The 18,800-nt window shown below is 45.1% G+C and overlaps 1 protein-coding gene across 4 annotated transcripts in view; it reads right to left on the bottom strand.

The window, feature by feature from the left end:
- The window catches only part of PRICKLE2 (prickle planar cell polarity protein 2), a 1,392,985-nt gene that overhangs the window by 231,775 nt on the left and 1,142,410 nt on the right, over positions 1-18,800 (bottom strand). For all 4 annotated transcript variants that reach the window (XM_069643708.1, XM_069643709.1, XM_069643711.1 and 1 more), the window contains one exon: positions 4,640-4,823. In XM_069643708.1, coding sequence (XP_069499809.1) covers positions 4,640-4,823 — 184 coding nt within the window. The remainder of the gene's footprint in view (positions 1-4,639; positions 4,824-18,800) is intronic.

Raw genomic sequence — 18,800 nt, 5'->3', positions numbered from 1 at the left:
AAGAGCACAAGGTAAGTGGGGAGGGGTTGGGGGCAGGTTGGGGTGTGGAAATTGGGGTTGGGGAAGGAGGGAATGGGGAGATGGGGGCACCCTTACCTGATTCCCAGTGAGGAAAGAGGGCAGCCTCCAGCTCTGAGGAAGCTCAGAGTGGGGGATTTACCATGTGGTAAAGCCCCATTCTGAGCCTCCTGACTGGCTGGAGGGCCGCCACACTCCCCTCGCTGGGTACGAATAGAGTAGAATGCTTTCTTCATCACTGAACTGGAAACCACATTATGCTCTGTACTCAATAATGTCATAAATCCCCAGGAGGAACCGTGGAAAGGCCAAAGCTACATGCCCATTTTACCAATTTTTGCATTTATTTGTTCAACATTTATTTGTTCAACAGGGGTGCCAGTTTAGCTCGGACATGACTTACAATAGCACATTTACAGGTGGTGGATATATTCTTGCGAAGGGGGCCTGTACAATAGCAGAAAGGTGAGACATGTGGTGCTAGCTCATAGCACTATATGAGGGTGTAAAAAAGAAAAGAGGCACATATATCAGGGACAAAACAAAACAATCTGAAAACATATATATATACAGGAAACAGATGACTTACAAAGGTAACATTAGCCTAAGGGGGCAAGTGCTTCAAACTAAAGAGGAGTGCTATATAAATAAACACAATTACATTATTACGCATCGCTGGAGGGCATGATAGGGTCAGGTAGGGAGGATAGGGACTGGATAGGCAGAGCTCCCTCTTTAGTAAGTAAGTAAATCCTGACAAAGGTCTTGAACCAAAGAATGAAAGGTATTGTGAGTGCTCTGCTATGCACTGGCCAGGCGGGCTTCCATAGAGGCAGAAACGTTCAGCACCACATAAGAAAGCTGCCAGCCCATCAAGCTGCAAAGTGCTGTCCTGAGCGTCAACACCAAAAAAGTGTTTGATAACAGTGGTAGACTTTCTTATTTGAGACACTTTGGGGGGAAATGTAGGAATAGAATTGACACTCTTTACATCAGCTCCAAAGCTAGGATACAGCCGAATAACTTTCTGCCACTAGATTTACAGATATACTGCAGTAAAAAAGCTACGTTGTCCGATTACCCTTGTCTCTGAAACTATTGCCATCAAACTCAGAAGACATGAAGACTTCAAGGACATCAGCTGAATACATGTCAAAGTCCTAATGTATGCAAATTACAAGCTTCTCTTCGTGGCACACCCTGAAAGTCATCCGGAAGTTAATGATCGGCGATGGGGTAGTATGAGGTTACAGGATAAACTGGGAAAAGACAACAATGATCTCTACACAATTAACTACGTCTGCTTGGAAACTAGGAGATCTCTCTAACTACAGAAGACGCAGTCATCAATAACATACTTGGGAAGTAATTTTTCAAACGACATGAGGAAGGTAGGGTTGTTCAACATATACTCAGTGGTGAAAAGCATCTTGGGGGACATGTATGGACATGGAGGTGGGGTTGTGGGAAAACCCAACGTGATCAAATTCATAATCCTGCAAAAAATACATTATATGACTGCAAATGCCCATTGCAGGGCCCCGGGCAAGAGCTTCTTGGAACTGGAAATATATACTGAAAATATTTCTCAAAATGGTGGTTTTGGCATTGTGAATGTCCAAGAGGGTTTCGGAGTCACCATACTGATACAGCCACTCTTGCAGAACCCATTACAGAACAAAGGCCTACATGGGGCAAGTTAGAATTGTGTTGCTAAGAGGATGCATGAAGCTATTGCTAACCTGCACCAGTTGTAAGGATGACACAAATCAGACAGTGAACATACAAACAGCAAGAATCATCACAAATATGCAAAGACGTGGGTTGTGACTTGCTAAAGACAGAAGATGCACCGATATGGGGCAACCCCAACATTCTGTCCTTGGCAGACCTATCTTGCGTAGGAGATGGCCTGCCACTCATATCCAGACATTAACGGATTTGGCATGACCTAATGGTACATTGATGTCATTCCATTGAGCTAAGCAGGACATGTGATCTGCCTACAATGGAGGTCTGTAACTACATAAATCTTCTGCCACCAACCCACTCAGCTCTCCGCCAACTGATTAACAAGTAGTTTCCCAGCTCCACTACATCTCCATTTCACCTTCACTACACCGAACGGTGGAAACCATAAGTCTTTTTTAAAAAATGGTGGATAGTCCACCCTCCTTCCAGCTCCAGGGGAAACCAAGAGACGAGACATTCCCTTTAATTGGCTGCTCAAGCCCAGCTGAGCAGAGACGCTCCATCCACAACTGTAAGTCATGGAAAGACGATGGGAGGGAGTATGATGCTTCCAGCCCTGAGTAGGGCATCACGCTTCCAGGACACTTCTTGGCGGCGTGAGTATTTTGCATTGTAGGCACCTTTATCCCAGGTGGGTTCCTGCCTCTTTGACATCATTGGTAGCTATATCACACCAAGCAACAAAACAAGTGCAAATCTAAGCGTTTAACGATCAGATAATAGACAACTTGGTACAGCATGCAAATGTTGTTCTCTGTGGCAGTACATAGCGGTATGCCCTGCGCCACAGTCCATTCATCCGCTTCACCCGACTCACATTCATATTAGAAAGTGTAGAGAAATACATGGCAGTCCTACTTTCACAGTAATAGCAGAAAAGGCAGCTCGGAGAAAGGATCTGGCATGGCTGGGAAAGGCTCAGTCTACTGGCTGCATTTTCCTGCTGTTACCGTGAATCCAAAAACTCATAAGCACATGGTACAGCAGCCCCTGCATTACTGTTATTGTGCTCCAAGGCCTTGGACACCAGCTGCCTTATCTGAGAAGCAAGGCAAGCGTGTGTGAAGACAAGCAGTGCAAGCTTCAAGACCAACTGCACCGGATGCTGGCTTGTGGATATCCAGGGAGGGTGAGTGCCCAATTGTCAGAGCCAGGCTTGTCTATGCACCTGTGTTTTGACTCCCAGATGTGCACTTACCGGTTCGCACTTCCCTGTGCAAAAGGGAAACACTTGAGGGGAGGAGGCTGAAGGGAAAGCCACTAAGGTCAATAGAAAGTATACAATGATAAGAAAAATCTCTCCTTGTCTTTGAAATAAATTGGGTATCCTGCATGTCCACGGTGACTACTGTGCTTTCTGCTTGTCTCAACCGCGCATGATTTACAAACACACCCGCATAGAGAGGTTAGTTTACTCATTTGTCAAAAACCCTGATGGATCCTTAGTAAGGTTGTTTTTTTGCCCTGTTCCTTTCTTTTGAATGTTGTCGCCCTTTAAATGTATAGATAATCATGCCCTACACACTTCTGTAAAACATTAGGTCTATCTTGGCCTTTTAGTGTGAGTTACGCCTGGAGATATTCTTTTCTCTTAAGTGTCTGTCTACTGTTGCCAAAATCCATACTAATACTTTAGGCTAGAGGAAGAGTGTTTTTCAACTCACCAGTCACGCTTCTGTGGTCCCACCTGGCCTAGCCCTTGCTCTGCACCATGAGTAACAAGGTTACAGCATGCAAGGATGTGAAGGATACTACTAGCCGCCAGGCATTCTATAGTAAGCAAAGATTTGTACGCTCTGAAGGGTTCTGTGAATTTGACTATTTTTTGTTTATTTTACTTCTACCTTACTAGTAGCTTGTTTTATGCTGCTAACCCAAAGTGAGAGCGAGTCCGCTCTTTTCCTTCGTTATGTGTTCAAGATAGGGTGATGTTTTTCAGGGAACAGATTCCTATCTGTAGTAACCTGGCTATCCAGTCCTCCACCTGGACCGACTTTGCCTTGACACTCATCCATACAGAAGCAATATATAACTTTCAACAAATGGCCTTTTCCGAATTACATCTATAATAATAATGTTCCCTCTACTGTACGTCATAATGATGTTGCAAGTTACCAAGGAGTATCGTGACCAAACAGAGGACAATGGCAAAGTCTGCATTCTTTTATAATGTAATGGAACTCCAAAGTGACTTTCAGTATCCTTTTTATGTACAGCAGGTGGTATTGTATTCCTTATAATACAAGTCTGCACAGTCATCCCCTGAAGTATTTGGTTTCTTGCTGACTAATGCAAGAGATCATCCAGTTGTTGTTACATATTCTCAATGTAGAAACTTTTCAGATGAAAATAATACACTAAATCAGCAGCTAGTAACCTGTCCAAAGGTATTTGAAGCAGTTTACCGCAAGACATGCAAAACCGTTTCGTAGTTTAAAATAATCCGACAGATTCTTGCACTCCTGTGATCAACTCTCGCAGCGTACAGCATAAATTTACTACCAAAAACAGTTCTTTATGGAGCCTCGCAGAAAGACATGATAGAAGACATGAATTTGAAATGGCAGCCATGGCTTTCATTAAGTGCTGCAGGGGCAGCTGGAATTCGGCTCTTTGATTGCTCAAGCAGCAACTGTAAGACCTTATTACAGCTGCAGTAGTGATGTCACTTTTTCTTATTACAGATGAGTAGTGATGTCACATTAACAAGGACCTTACTTAAGGCTTTGATATGGGTAGTGCAGGCTGGCACACGTTACAATGTACCGCAGCACACACAGTTCGGATCATCGAATGTTAAACTATGGTACTCTGCATTGCACTCAGATTGGAATGACTGGCCACCACTGCCATAGCAATAAGGAAGTACCTGCTCTGGTTTCAGCCCCGGGGGAATCCAGGCATACTCTTCCAAGGCGCAGCCAGAATCATCATCAGAGGTGGAATTCCTCTGGAAGTCAAACATGAGCTTGTTCATGGTCTTCTCCATCTCCAGGGGCAGAGCACTCACGCTGTGCTCCTCCAGCGGGCACTTGCAATGAAGACAGATCTTCCTGCAGACGGGAAAGAAAAGGAGGATTCACTTTCAAAACAGACCCACATTTTCCTTTCTGCCAATCATCGGAATTTAGATTACAAACTAGGCCACTGGGAAAGCTCCAATGCGTAGAGCATATTTATACAGTTTTATACATGCCTTTGTGGGAAACATGCTTTTTATATTTATTATATATTATTATATAGGCGACCCGAGTGATGATTTTGAAACAGAGAATCTATCCAAATTTTAAAATCCAGATTGCACAGCAGAACTCCTCATATTAAACTTCATTCAGCTATCCAGTTGCATGCTTGTGATCTCTACTGCACACTAAATGGCATAGCCCATCACTGGGGGCAATACCAGGGGTTATTGGCTCAGCACCTATCTAAGGACCGATAATCGCCAATTTTCCTTGACAGTGATGAGTCATTCGGCTACAAGCACCCAGTTGCAGCGCAGAGTGATGACATTTGATCACCTTCTTTCTCATTCGGGCACCGTGCATGAAGGAGGAAAGGAGGGTTAAAATAAGAAAAAAATAAACTTCAAGTTCTATTTGATCATAACCCAATTGGAGAAGAAGGCAGGCATTGAGCAAAGAGATAGCAGTCAGAGAGGGAGCCAGCATCAGGGGGCAAGTAGGCTTGGGATGTTCGGGTTCTACTTAAAGCTACTTGGAGGGGACACTGAGAGGCTGACATCCATTAGGATCTGTGAAATCTTGGCCCATCCCTGCGACTGTTGCCCTGGATCATGACTGCCAATCAGAATCCTAACATCGTTTTCAGGATGTTAATTGAGAAATATTGAGTATCTGCATCAAAACGGTTTTTTTTGGGTGAAATAAAGACAAAGCGTCTTTAACCATGGTCACCAGGCAACAGATGGTCGGCACACTTAGGGCAGAAGTCGGTCCACCACGCTGACAGAAGAGGCCAGTGGAAAGAAGCAAGGATGGTGGGACACTGACTGGGGACACACCTGAGATAGAAGGAGAGAGTTGGTGGGGAACGGTGACTGTGGCAGATACTCAGTGACACATGGAATCCTGAGGATCTATGGCTACACTGGCGAATTTAGCCGGGAAGCCCTGGATCGTGATCGGCTCTCAACTTTCTACCCAGGGTGCCAATAAGATTCACGAAAGACAAAAAGAAAATTAAATTTTTTTAACAAGACCCTCTTTTTCAAAGATTATTTTAGTGCAAATGCATTACATGTAGGCAGAAGGAAGATCCACCCCCCCAGATTTCCCACTCCTGACCCCCACACCAGGGGACATTTATGGCACCAATGCCATGCATACTGAAGTAAAAAGGGCACTTCCCTCTTATTAAATTCTTTCATTCCATATTCCAAGCCATTCAGGCTCCCATCCAGCCCATTCTATATCCCGCTATTTCCCACTTTACACTCAGTGTTCCCAATCCTTCCTCAACCTCTCCATTCTTCACCTGCCTTCCAACCCCTCCTGCTACCAATCACACGCTTTCCCTCTTTGAGCGGTACCGGTGACACTCTCTATCCCTGGCATCAAGAGCATAACTATGATGCAGTCCATCAAAACAGCTTTAAAATGGAATCGCCTCACTCCTTAGGGAGAACCACGGATGCATAGTGGCAATATCCCTGCCACTCAATCCTCACCCACCTGAACATAGCTCTAGTGAAGAGTATATACTATACAACAACAGTAATGCTGAGCTCCTGTCTCCATTGCATGTTACGATCTTCCCCCACCATCACCACTCAGTTTAAATTCCCTCTTATCACTGCATTATTATTGTTAAAGCACCCAGTAAAGGGGGTGCTCAGATTACTGCTGTTAACATAACGTAGAGTGTTCCTGCGCATAGCACCATTTCTAAATTAAACAAATAAATGGGGCCAACAATGAATGTTCTTGTGACCAGCTGGAGTGTAACTGCATTATATAGGTTGCTAATGTGCTTCATTCAAACACGTCTAAGCTGCACGTGCATTGATTGGGACATCCCACATGAAATGACATTTAAAATTAGATAATGTAGGATTTTAGACAGGGACTGGGAAATTGATCCAGATGGTTGTTGCAGGAAATAACTACTTTAGTTTGAGGGTTGCTGGGTTTACTGTGATCTGTTTAACATGTTTGGTTCCTCTTCCTGGTAACGATTAGCTGCTGAGGCAGGTTAATTGATAGCACTCACAGATCAGAAGCCAAACGGCAATGATATTTACATATAGAAATGAACTGCTGACAATAAAAAGGCACATTCCACTTGCTCTCATGACCGCTTGGGCCATTCCTTTATTTTTGGGACATTTAGCCACAACAGATACCTTTGTCAATGCTCAAATGTCCCTGATATGCTATTAGCCCAGACTTCGAGAGATTTGGTGGAACTTCCTCTATTGAGAAGTCATTTAAATCGTAAATTATGAAGGTACTATGGCCAATTCTATTTTAACAGCCATCCATAACAAACTTGGTAGAAGTTGGAATTGTCCCTACATTTACACAACTATAGAGTAAACCTCATAAACTTGATTTTCAGAAAAGACTGTACATGTCCCGACTACTTATTTTGTGGTTGGATTACAAAGACATGTGAGTCGCATAATGCATGCATGTAGTTCCTCTGACCTTAGCACTTCAGATTTGTAAAGACTGTAGCTGCATTGTTCTAAAAAACCCACCTTTTTTAGTTTTGCTCATGGATGGCACCACTCAATGAGGCAACATTATTTGTATAACTGTGAATAAGGAGCGGTTGCACTGTGGATGCAATACTCTTCTTGGCACTGTGGATGCAGGACTCGCCTTGGGTGTTCTTAGGTTGCGTATCTTTAGCTCAGGTAGCTATTTAGCACCAACATTAGTTTCAGCTTACAGTTTATGTGTATAGATGGTACTTAACTGCTAGCATCACAATTGGCTCAAGCGTTGTTAAGTACTACCAATAATTTTGGCTCATTGGAGGTCCTTTAGCACAACCATTAGTTTTGTCTAATATGTGGTGCTATAGTGCTATCATATTTTTTTGCTCAGCTAGCACATTAACACACTATTCCCTTCCCCCCTGAAGCACTCCCTTGTGCACCCTCTTCTTAAGAAACCCTCTGCCGACCTGTCCCGCCAGGCTAACTATCGCCCAATCTCCATCACTCCTTTCTTGGACAAACTCTTGGAAAAGTTGTCCATCTCCCAGCTTAATCTCCACACTGAATCCGTTGGTTGTCTCCATGATCATCATTCTGGCTTCAGAGCGGCCAGAAGCACAGAAACTGCTCTCCTGAACATCTGCAATGACCTGCTCTTCAACCTTGATTCCAACAACCCCTGTGTCCTCATCTTACTTGGTCTCTCCTTTGCCTTTGACACGGACAACCATGCCATCCTGCTCATCCGTCTCCGTGATAACCTGGGTATCACCGGTCAGGTCCTGGCGTGGCTGACTTCTTTCCTCTCTGATCGACCCTCCCAGGTTGAACTTGGGCCCTTCCTCTCCTCTATCTCTATCTCTATCTCTACCTGCAGTGTTCCCCAGGGGTCTAACCTCTCTCCCTGGCTGTTCAACCAATAACTGGCACTTCTTGCCTACCACATTGCTGCACTCTGCCCCAACTTCCAGTGCTATGAGGATGACACCCACCTTATTTTCAGACTACCCTCAGCCCCCTCTTCTCCCTCTCTCAACTCTGACTGTTTGTCCGCCATCCAGGAGTGGTGTGTGGCAATGATCTCGGCCTTAATGCTAGTAAGACTGAGGTTCTCCTCCTCATAGGCACACCCACCCCCTTCTTTCCTTTCACTCTCTGGCCAGCCTCTCTCAGCCCTATTCCTGCTCCCACCTTTGAGGCTAAAAACCTCGGGGTAATCTTCCACTCCACACTCTCCTTCTTTCCTCACATCTCTGACGTCTCTAAGAAGTCACACTACCAGCTGCACCTCCTCAGAGGTATTCTTCCTTTCCTCTCCTTCCCCCAGAAGCTCACTGTCTCCAGAGCTCTGGTTCTCTCTAGGCTGGACTATTGCAACAGCCTCTTTCTTAATCTACCTGCTTCTACTCTCCGCCCTCTGCAACTCATCCAGAACAGGACTGCAAGACTTGTCCTTGGCCTCAAGCCTAGGGATCGTATCTCTCCGGGACTGACATCTCTGCACTGGCTCCCAGTGGCTGCTAGGATAAAGTTCAACACCCTCTGCATTGTCCACAAGGCCTTCTGGGGCTTGGGGCCTCAATACCTTCAACTCTCTCTTCGCAAATATCTTCCTTCTCGAGCTCTTCGCTCATCCGCCTCCAACTCCCCCAGGGTCAGTCGCTTCTCCAAGCAACAAGTTGGTGGTAGATCTCTTTCTTCAGCTGGGGCCTTCCTCTGGAACAGCCTCCCTTCCTCCTTGAAACTTGAGGAGAATTATCTCCGGTTCCGGAAGCACCTCAAAACCTTTCTCTTTGCTTCTGCTTTTTCTCCTCCTCTCCCCTGCTGACTTCATGGATGTAACTGAATCTGCACTGGTTACCTGGTCACCATCTGTTCTCTGGCCCAGGTCCTCTCCTCCGCCAGTCGAACACCTGCATTGCCTTCCTGGCAACTCCCGCACTTGGGGACTTTTTTCTGTATCCCTACAGTCCCACTACCAGCACTTGACACTTGATGTCTGCACTAACCATTGAACTTGCCACCAGCTGGCTGTACTTAACTTACGTAACTTACGTATTTATTCTATTTTCCCATGTACTGCACTGTTCCTTCCCATTTCCCATGCACTTGTGCGATCTGAATGACACCTGGTCTAGTAGGACCGTTGTCTATCTTCCCTCTGTTCCCCCTCCCTTGCTGCATTGCGCCTTGAAACACTTGTGTATAGGCGCATTATAAATGCCATATATAAATGCCATATCATATCATATTAGCTTTGGCTTGTAAGTAGTGCTAGGTGGCACATCACAATCACTAGTTTTTGTCTCAAATAACTCTTTTTTATCACTATTAACTTTGGCTCATATTTGGTGTTTTAAAACCACCTAGTGAGTATGCATAGTTTCAATTTGCATGTGGCACTATAACACCACCATTCGTTTTGATTCACAGGTGGAACTTAAGCACAACATAGTAAGTCTACATATGTGGCTTCCAGTGACCAATTTGGTACTACTGATTGTTTTGGATCATGTTTGGCACTTTACTTTATCATCACCATTAGTTTCAACAAATAGCTGGAGACAATGAGCCTCATAAGTGTGGCGGCCACAATATGAACGGTGCCGGTAGGGCACTGGCACCGTTCATGCCGGGCCGCCACATATGAGGTCTGCTCGCGGGGCACTCTGCACGTCTGGTCAGACCAGGCATGCAGAGCGGCAGCTGCGAGCAGAACAGGATGGTAGCAACCGTACCGTTATGAACGGTACTGCTGCTACCATCCTCCCCATTCCCATTGAGCCCTATGGCAGGTCAAATGGGAATGGGGACGTACCGGCACCGGGTCCCACGCAAGGGAATTACCGGACTCTCCAAGGTCAGAATGGCCCGGTAATTCCCCTTTCGCAGGATCTGGAGCCGGACCCGAGTTTGGAGGTAAATTATTAAGGGCATGGCTACCTCCAAATGTGTAATGAGGCCCAATGAGATTGTTTAAATGAATATGGAATGTTAATAAGCAACATGCCTTCTGAAAACAACTGGGCAGGGGATTGCGGATAGGGAAGCGTATGGATGCTTCACTTCCCTCCATAGTCCATGCTCCTTCTATGATGCTGTCCAACTCTCCTGTCTCTCTGCCTGAGACCTGAGATGAGGTCTGTGCATCTATTGTAGTTCTGTTCAGCAAAGGCAGAGCTGTTAGTTGTATAAGGTTATCCATGGAAGTATACAGGTAGTTATGAGGGATTTACAAATACTTTTGCCAATATATATTATTTCAACAGACATGGGTTTCCTTTAACAGTGGTTCTCCATGATCTTAATTATAAATAACCGTGTATACACAGGCCTGGTGGCAGTTCGGTTAAATGCAAAATATAGAGCTATAATCTGATTTCATATAGTAGCTTATGCGGAAATACAGATATACATTGCTAAAACCATCTCTAGTCATTTAATTATCAACTGGGGTCTCTATGAGAAATTGCAGATGTCAAGTGCTTGGATCTTCACTCACAAAAAAGGGTGATGCCAGTCCAGGTTGGCCTTTGTTCCCTGCTTAGAAGGCTTAACACTTCCCCATAGGACAGGATATGGCCCCAGGGGGTAGGCTGGAGGCTGATGCTTCAAAGGAAGCTCTTGCCAAACAAAGAGACGTCACAGCCGGGAGATAATGATTGGAGTGTGTGGAGTGCATTTAAAGGCCCCAAACAGAAGTCCCTTTCACATGAATAGTAAGATTTTAAACACTGAAACAAAAACGGCCTGGCATTTGTTTTTGTTTTTCAAGCAAAGTTAAAGAACTATGTGGAAAGGGGCCTACCTGTCATTACCAATGGACAAGCAGAATTTTAATTTACAAAAGAAGGAGGAATCAAAGATCCCAGTCCCATGGAAAACAGGATTTGTACACATTGAAAACAAAAATGGCCTGCACATGTGTGTGCAAATAAAAACGGGTTGAAAAAGTACAAGTGAAAAAAAATATTGCTGCACACTGAAAAATTTCAGGAAAACAAACCATGATGTGTGGTTTGACAAAGAGCAATGTATATTATGTTTCACCCACAAAACTCCAGTGACATTTGAAGAGTCACTTTTTCTTCATAAAAAAATGTCAGCCCAAAGCAGACCCTTTTGCTGGCTGTGGGCAAAATTTCACAAAGGAAAACTTCTGCTCTCAGCCTGGATGTCATATCTCCCATCTAAAGGCCAACCACAATAAAAAATGTCCCGATAAAGGTGTCGAAATTCAGTGTTCTCCAGACCTGCTGGCTCTGAAAGCATGGACTTCAAGATCATCCTTGGCTGGAGCACAACTAATATGTGTGAAAATGGGAGCACCCACTTAAAAGAGCAAGCTTCCAACACAAAGGAGACTGATAAAGGCACAGGCTGACCCAGGGAAAACAAATGGCCAGTAGCCAGGACCATTTGTCCCACATGAAGATTCACAATTTATTTAAATGGCCTATTATCATTTATGCCTTTTTCCCAGTCATCATAAGGCGGATGGATTTCATCTATGTGGCATTTTTTATGTAATTTCCAGGTGATTTTGGAGATATAAAATGAATCTTCCGGGGACTGTGGGAACTGTAATGGCCAGTTAAACTAGGTTTCTGGCTCATCTGAACATGTTCCAAATGTGAGAGTTGGCAAGCAGGTGGAAAATGAAATTAGGGATTTGCTTAATAATTTACATATTCAGAACTGTTGTGCTTTTTATGGAAACGGCAGTAAGGTGCCGCATGGCCATGCTATATGATAAAGATTTGGTGGTCGGCTTATTTAATTCCCCATGATTAGCTATAACAGAAAATATGTTTAGTTTGGCAGTTGCAAGTTAAATTATGAAGTTGTGATACATAACTAGATTTTGCCAAAAAAGTTGAAAGGAGAACAAAGGATGGTGATAAATGGGAATTGCCAGATGTTGCTACCTACCCCCAAATCAATCCTGACTTGGAGGCTGTGTTTGGGCAGAGAGAGAAGGCTAACTGTACAATCCTAGTGGCAGGGATTATTGCAGGGTACTTTTGGTGGTCTCATTGCTGCTGTATAAGGGGGACTGCACTAGGACAGGGACGAGAAAAAGGAGAAAGACAGGAGGACAGAGAGAAGAGACAGACTACCAGGAAGGCTGCTGAAATTTACCATCTGACAGCTGTAAGGAGACACCAGAAGAGATTGCTGAGAGTGCATCTGAGTGGGGCTGTCGATATCTAGCAAGGCTTCAAAGCTTACTGGGTGCTATGGTGGAGAGCGGTAGGCCATCTTTGAGAGTGGAGTGACCAGACCCCTGCTCTATCTTTCCAGAGTGTTCTGAGATGCAGCTAGCTGGCTTTCCTGAACTTTACACAGAGGCTTGCTATGGAAGTAGAACCGAGCCAGGCAAACCAAAAGGTGGGGGAGTATGATTGCCTTGAATCCTTTCCCTTTATAATGGGTAGGAAGGCAAAACTGTGCAGATCCTTAGCCTATGTAACCAAACATATTAATGTAATTAATTCCCCATTTGGCAGAACACTACGGGGTGAATTTTGTTAAAATTTGTAATTAACAAAGCTCACTTCCCAGTGTGTGCTGAAAACTATAGCCTATCATTTAATTGGGTAATCCTTGTCCAGTTGACCCTGACTTCTTTAAGGAAGAGGGGTGTCTTTGTTCTTAAATCAGTCCAATCTTTTTATGCAGCTTCCGCAACACAGGCCTTTCAGTAAGGGGGTCTGAAATCCAAATTTCCCCATTGCATTCCAATTGTTCTGTCTGACTTCCCAAACTAGACCAAAGCAAGGGAGGGTCTGAAAAACAATGTGATACATCACTCTGTGTTTATTTTAAACATATGTATTTTTACCAATCTTGAAATCCTCCTACTACCCTTTTAAGCCTGCAAGAAAATCCAAATTGAATACCATTACATACGTGCCTTTGTTATTGATCAGTGTAATTATTTCATGAAGTGAAATTTGCAGAAAGTAAGAATTTTGATGGTGTTATTTTTAACTCACTTTTGTGATTTATTTATGCTAAGAAAAGTTGATTGTGCTGTGCCACGGATAAAGCGGTGTTGACCTTTCCGTGCTAATTTCTATTACTTTTAATTTAAATAAATACCAATATATGTTCCGTACACCGGCCTGGTTCTTGGCTCTTTGTTAGCTCAGGGGAGAGGGAGCGGGATCCAAGGGGCATGATATGTGTCTGAGATAGGGCTAGAAAAAAAATAATCTGTTAAACAGTATGTTGCATAACTGCGTGAGTGGGGAGGGAAGGAACTCCCTGTGTTGAGGGTGGTTTCTCAATAAACTGTTACAGCACTCTCTTTGATCTTTTGGATATGGTGTGAGGGTCACTCTGGGAACTTATATCAGAAGGCAAAACACTTGTTACAGAAGCTAGGATTGGCCTCTCATTGAAGAGATGGATCAATATGCTGTAGCAAAATGGCTATATAATTGGTGAGATATACATCCTTTAATTGAATCAGGAAAGCCTGGCTGCTGCTTAAACATTGGTACCCAGGCCTCTGTCTACTCGAAGCAGCACGCACGAAAGTGTTCTCTGGCAACCTTTGTCAGTAACAACGTATGTATACAAACTGCTGCCTACATCACCATCAAATGCCTCCTCGAAACATGTCAATTCTTTGAAGTCATCAAACCGCCAGTATTCCCATCTCCTTCCACTTATCACTGCCCCGTCTACTACTCTCAAACAAAAGTAATTCTCACTCTGTGACCCTCCTCCACCCAATCCGAGCCATGTACAGCTCTCCTGGATCCCGCCGTCGTGAAGCAGGGAAAGAAAGAATGTGTGTCCTTCCTATATATGAGCACTGCCAACTTCATTTCCCACTAGGGACATTCTTGCTCACCGTTCGTTCGCAAATGTCGAGTTTTTAAAACATTCCTACAGTACCGAAAGCATCTTGATAATGGTTACATGTTAAATGTATAAAAGGAAAGCAACAGGTTTAGGGGTGTGCTAGTTGAATCCCTTGTTAATTATGATTTGCTATTTTCTGTTCTACCAAAAAAATTTTAAAAAACATAAATAATCTCAAGCGTTAACTATAGCTCCATAGATGAACTTAAGGAATTGCACACGAGTAAAGTGATAAAACATGTGCTCTGATATGGAATTGGAAGCAATTTCCCCGGTCCAATCCTTATAGCATAAAATGTATTCCAGCAGAAGCCATGAGGTCCAGCACAGGCAGACGATGGAGCTTTGCCAAAGTTTACAGTTTCCTGCATTTCATCAGATCTAAAATACACAAGGACCCAAATGCATACCGGGTGTCTGGTTTGCATCCAGGCCGTCAAAGGAGCTCAGTGCAGCCCAAGACTGTTCCCTTGGAAGGAAAACCTAAAGCACACATTTTCATGTTATAAGAAAGTTAAATTAATTGGCTACTGTGAGGGGCAGTGCTCTACTGCAGGGACCTGAGAAAATAACTTGCCAGTGAACATTAAGGCCTGATTCATGGAATATCTGCCCGGTTCAAAGTGACTTTGCAGTGCTGAAAAGTGACATTGCACTGCCGACACAAACTCCGATTCATGGAACTATGCAAAGTGTATTTTTGCTGTGCAAAGTCCGGGCAAAGTCCGTGTATAGTCATTTTTGCAGTACAAAATGACTTTACCAGTCACTATTCAGCAGTGCAAATTCACATTGAACCGAGCAAATATTCCATGAATCGGGCCCTAAATAGATTATGCAAGTGAGCAACAGCTGACATTAGGAAATTACGCATTGATTGATCCTGCAAGGTTTAATGCAGTTTATCTGGTTGGGTTGCAGGACAAAAAGAGTCAATGGGCCTCATTCCGAGGTTGGTGGTAGTCATGGCACTATTTGCGCCATGACTGCCACCAATAATGGTACCGTGTCCGGTTTGGTGCAATGGGGACTTACCGGTCTAGTCAGACCTTGGCGGGACCGGTAAGTCCCCATTCACCAAACCATTCCCCATTCCCATTTGAGCCCCCATAGGGCTCAATGCGAATGGGGAGGGTGCAAATAACGGGCCGGCGTATGCCAAGCCTGTTATTTGCGCCCAGGTCCCTTAACGGGACCAGTCCTTAACACCTGGTCAGACCAGGCGTTAAGGAAGGGACCCGCTAAGGGACCTCGTAGTAGGGCGGTAAGGGATTATCGGCACCGGTCTCCTTAACGGTGCCCGGTATCCCTTACCGCCCTACTCGGAATGAGGCCCAATATTTTCTGACTGGCAAAGTTAGCTACAAAGGTACACTATTGGTAAGGAAAATGGACGCTCTCATATAGACTGAACGATGTGGTCATTTTCGTGTAATGTTCTTTTAACAGTTTACCTCTATACCCGCTATTCCTTCTGCCCGCTGTGCCCCTTGATGCTTCTCCTTTTGGTGGCCTTTTTCACACAAGAGATATCTGTTTCACCCCACTTTTTTAAAGTTTCAAGGAAAATAATCCACTAAAACAATGGCAGTGCGTAGAGACTCTCCGGAATGCTGAAAATTCGAGAATACGTCATCTTGGACTTAAGGTGTGACTGGAATTCCAGCATTGGACTTCCAGTGCATTCCCCCATCAGGAACTTCCCTCTGACTATCGCTGCCGCTCTGGTCCATTTTCACATTCCAGCATTGGACTTCCAGTGCATTCACCGTCAGGGACTTCCCTCTATCACTGCCGCTCTGGTCCATTTTCACATTCCAGTATTGGACTTCCAGTGCATTCACTGTCAGGAACTTCCCTTTGACTATCGCTGCCGCTCTGGTCTATTTTCACATTCCAGCATTGGACTTCCAGTGCATTCACCATCAGGGACTTCCCTCTATCGCTGCCGCTCTAGTCCATTTTCACATTCCAGCATTGGACTTCCAGTGCATTCACCGTCAGGGACATCCCTCTAACTATCGCTGTCGCTATGGTTCATTTTCACATTCCAGCATTGGACTTCCAGTGCATTCACCGTCAGGGACTTCCCTCTGACTATCGCTGCCGCTCTGGTCCATTTTCACATTCCAGCATTGGACTTCCAGTGCATTCACCGTCAGGGACTTCCCTCTATCGCTGCCGCTCTGGTCCATTTTCACATTCCAGCATTGGACTTCCAGTGCATTCACCGTCAGGGACTTCCCTCTATCGCTGCCGCTCTGGTCCATTTTCACATTCCAGCATTGGACTTCCAGTGCATTCACCGTCAGGGACTTCCCTCTATCGCTGCCGCTCTAGTCCATTTTCACATTCCAGCATTGGACTTCCAGTGCATTCACCGTCAGGGACATCCCTGTAACTATCGCTGCCGCTCTGGTTCATTTTCACATTCCAGCATTGGACTTCCAGTGCATTCACCGTCAGGGTCTTCCCTCTGACTATCGCTGCCGCTCTGGTCCATTTTCACATTCCAGCATTGGACTTCCAGTGCATTCACCGTCAGGGACTTCCCTCTATCGCTGCCGCTCTGGTCCATTTTCACATTCCAGCATTGGACTTCCAGTGCATTCACCGTCAGGGACTTCCCTCTATCGCTGCCGCTCTAGTCCATTTTCACATTCCAGCATTGGACTTCCAGTGCATTCACCGTCAGGGACATCCCTGTAACTATCGCTGCCGCTCTGGTTCATTTTCACATTCCAGCATTGGACTTCCAGTGCATTCACCGTCAGGGTCTTCCCTCTGACTATCGCTGCCGCTCTGGTCCATTTTCACATTCCAGCGTTGGACTTCCAGTGCATTCACCGTCAGGGACTTCCCTCTATCACTGCCGCTCTGGTCCATTTTCACATTCCAGTATTGGACTTCCAGTGCATTCACTGTCAGGAACTTCCCTTTGACTATCGCTGACGCTCGGTCTATTTTCACATTCCAGCATTGGACTTCCAGTGCATTCACCGTCAGGGACTTCCCTCTATCGCTGCCGCTCTGGTCCATTTTCACATTCCAGCATTGGACTTCCAGTGCATTCACCGTCAGGGACATCCCTCTAACTATCGCTGTCGCTATGGTTCATTTTCACATTCCAGCATTGGACTTCCAGTGCATTCACCGTCAGGGACTTCCCTCTGACTATCGCTGCCGCTCTGGTCCATTTTCACATGCCAGCATTGGACTTCCAGTGCATTCACCGTCAGGGACTTCCCTCTATCGCTGCCGCTCTAGTCCATTTTCACATTCCAGCATTGGACTTCCAGTGCATTCACCGTCAGGGACTTCCCTCTATCGCTGCCGCTCTAGTCCATTTTCACATTCCAGCATTGGACTTCCAGTGCATTCACCGTCAGGGACATCCCTCTAACTATCGCTGCCGCTATGGTTCATTTTCACATTCCAGCATTGGACTTCCAGTGCATTCACCGTCAGGGACATCCCTCTAACTATCGCTGCCGCTATGGTTCATTTTCACATTCCAGCATTGGACTTCCAGTGCATTCACCGTCAGTAACATCCCTCTGACTTCCCTTTGACTATCACTGCCGCTCTGGTCCATTTTCCCATATCAGCATTGGACTTCCAGTGCATTCACCGTTAGGAACTTCCCTCTGAATATCACTGCCGCTCTGGTCCATTTTCACATTCCAGCATTGGACTTCCAGTGCATTCAACGTCAGTAACATCCCTCTGACTTCCCTTTGACTATCGCTGCCACTCTGGTCCATTTTCCCATATCAGCATTGGACTTCCAGTGCATTCACCGTTAGGAACTTCCCTCTGAATATCACTGCCGCTCCGGTCAATTTTCACATTCCAGCATTGGACTTCCAGTGCATTCCCTGTCCGGGACATCCCTCTGACTAGCCCTCTGACTATCGCTGGTCCATTGTCACAGGCAGAGGGGCCTGTTAAGGAACCCCACTCGCAATGCCATAGATAAATAACGCCTCCATGCGTGTTGCTGACCATATATTATCAAACAGCCTTTTGCTAAAGACCCAGAAGAATGGGCGACAGTATACAAGAATGAGAATTAACGAAAATCTATCCATCAGAAATCTGTACACCAAAAGCTTTATTTTTTTTTTTTACTAGGGACTGTGGGTGGTGGCGTGGAAAAGAAATCATCCATCCTGCCTGCTCCATCTGCGATTTAGATGATGGGGGAAAGAGCTCAGGTTGCGAGCGTGCGCGTCAGAATCATTTGTCTGTGGGAGAGAAAGAGAATTGCCCGCATGGTGCGTGACTCGAGAGCAGAGATCTTCATTTTTTATTTCTGGGAGCTTCAGACCTCAGCAGTACTTTAAAATATGTATGCCTCAATTAGGCAGGCTGCCTGCTCCCTGTATAAACAGCCTAACATTTGCTAGCTTATGCAAACCTTTATGCACGGAACGAAAATGCATAACATGCTGCACATTCATATTTT

Source organism: Ambystoma mexicanum, chromosome 2p, assembly GCF_040938575.1.
Source record: "Ambystoma mexicanum isolate Mex_15411 chromosome 2p, UKY_AmexF1_1, whole genome shotgun sequence".
NCBI lineage: Eukaryota > Metazoa > Chordata > Amphibia > Caudata > Ambystomatidae > Ambystoma > Ambystoma mexicanum.
This window is presented reverse-complemented; position numbering and strand designations above follow the sequence as displayed.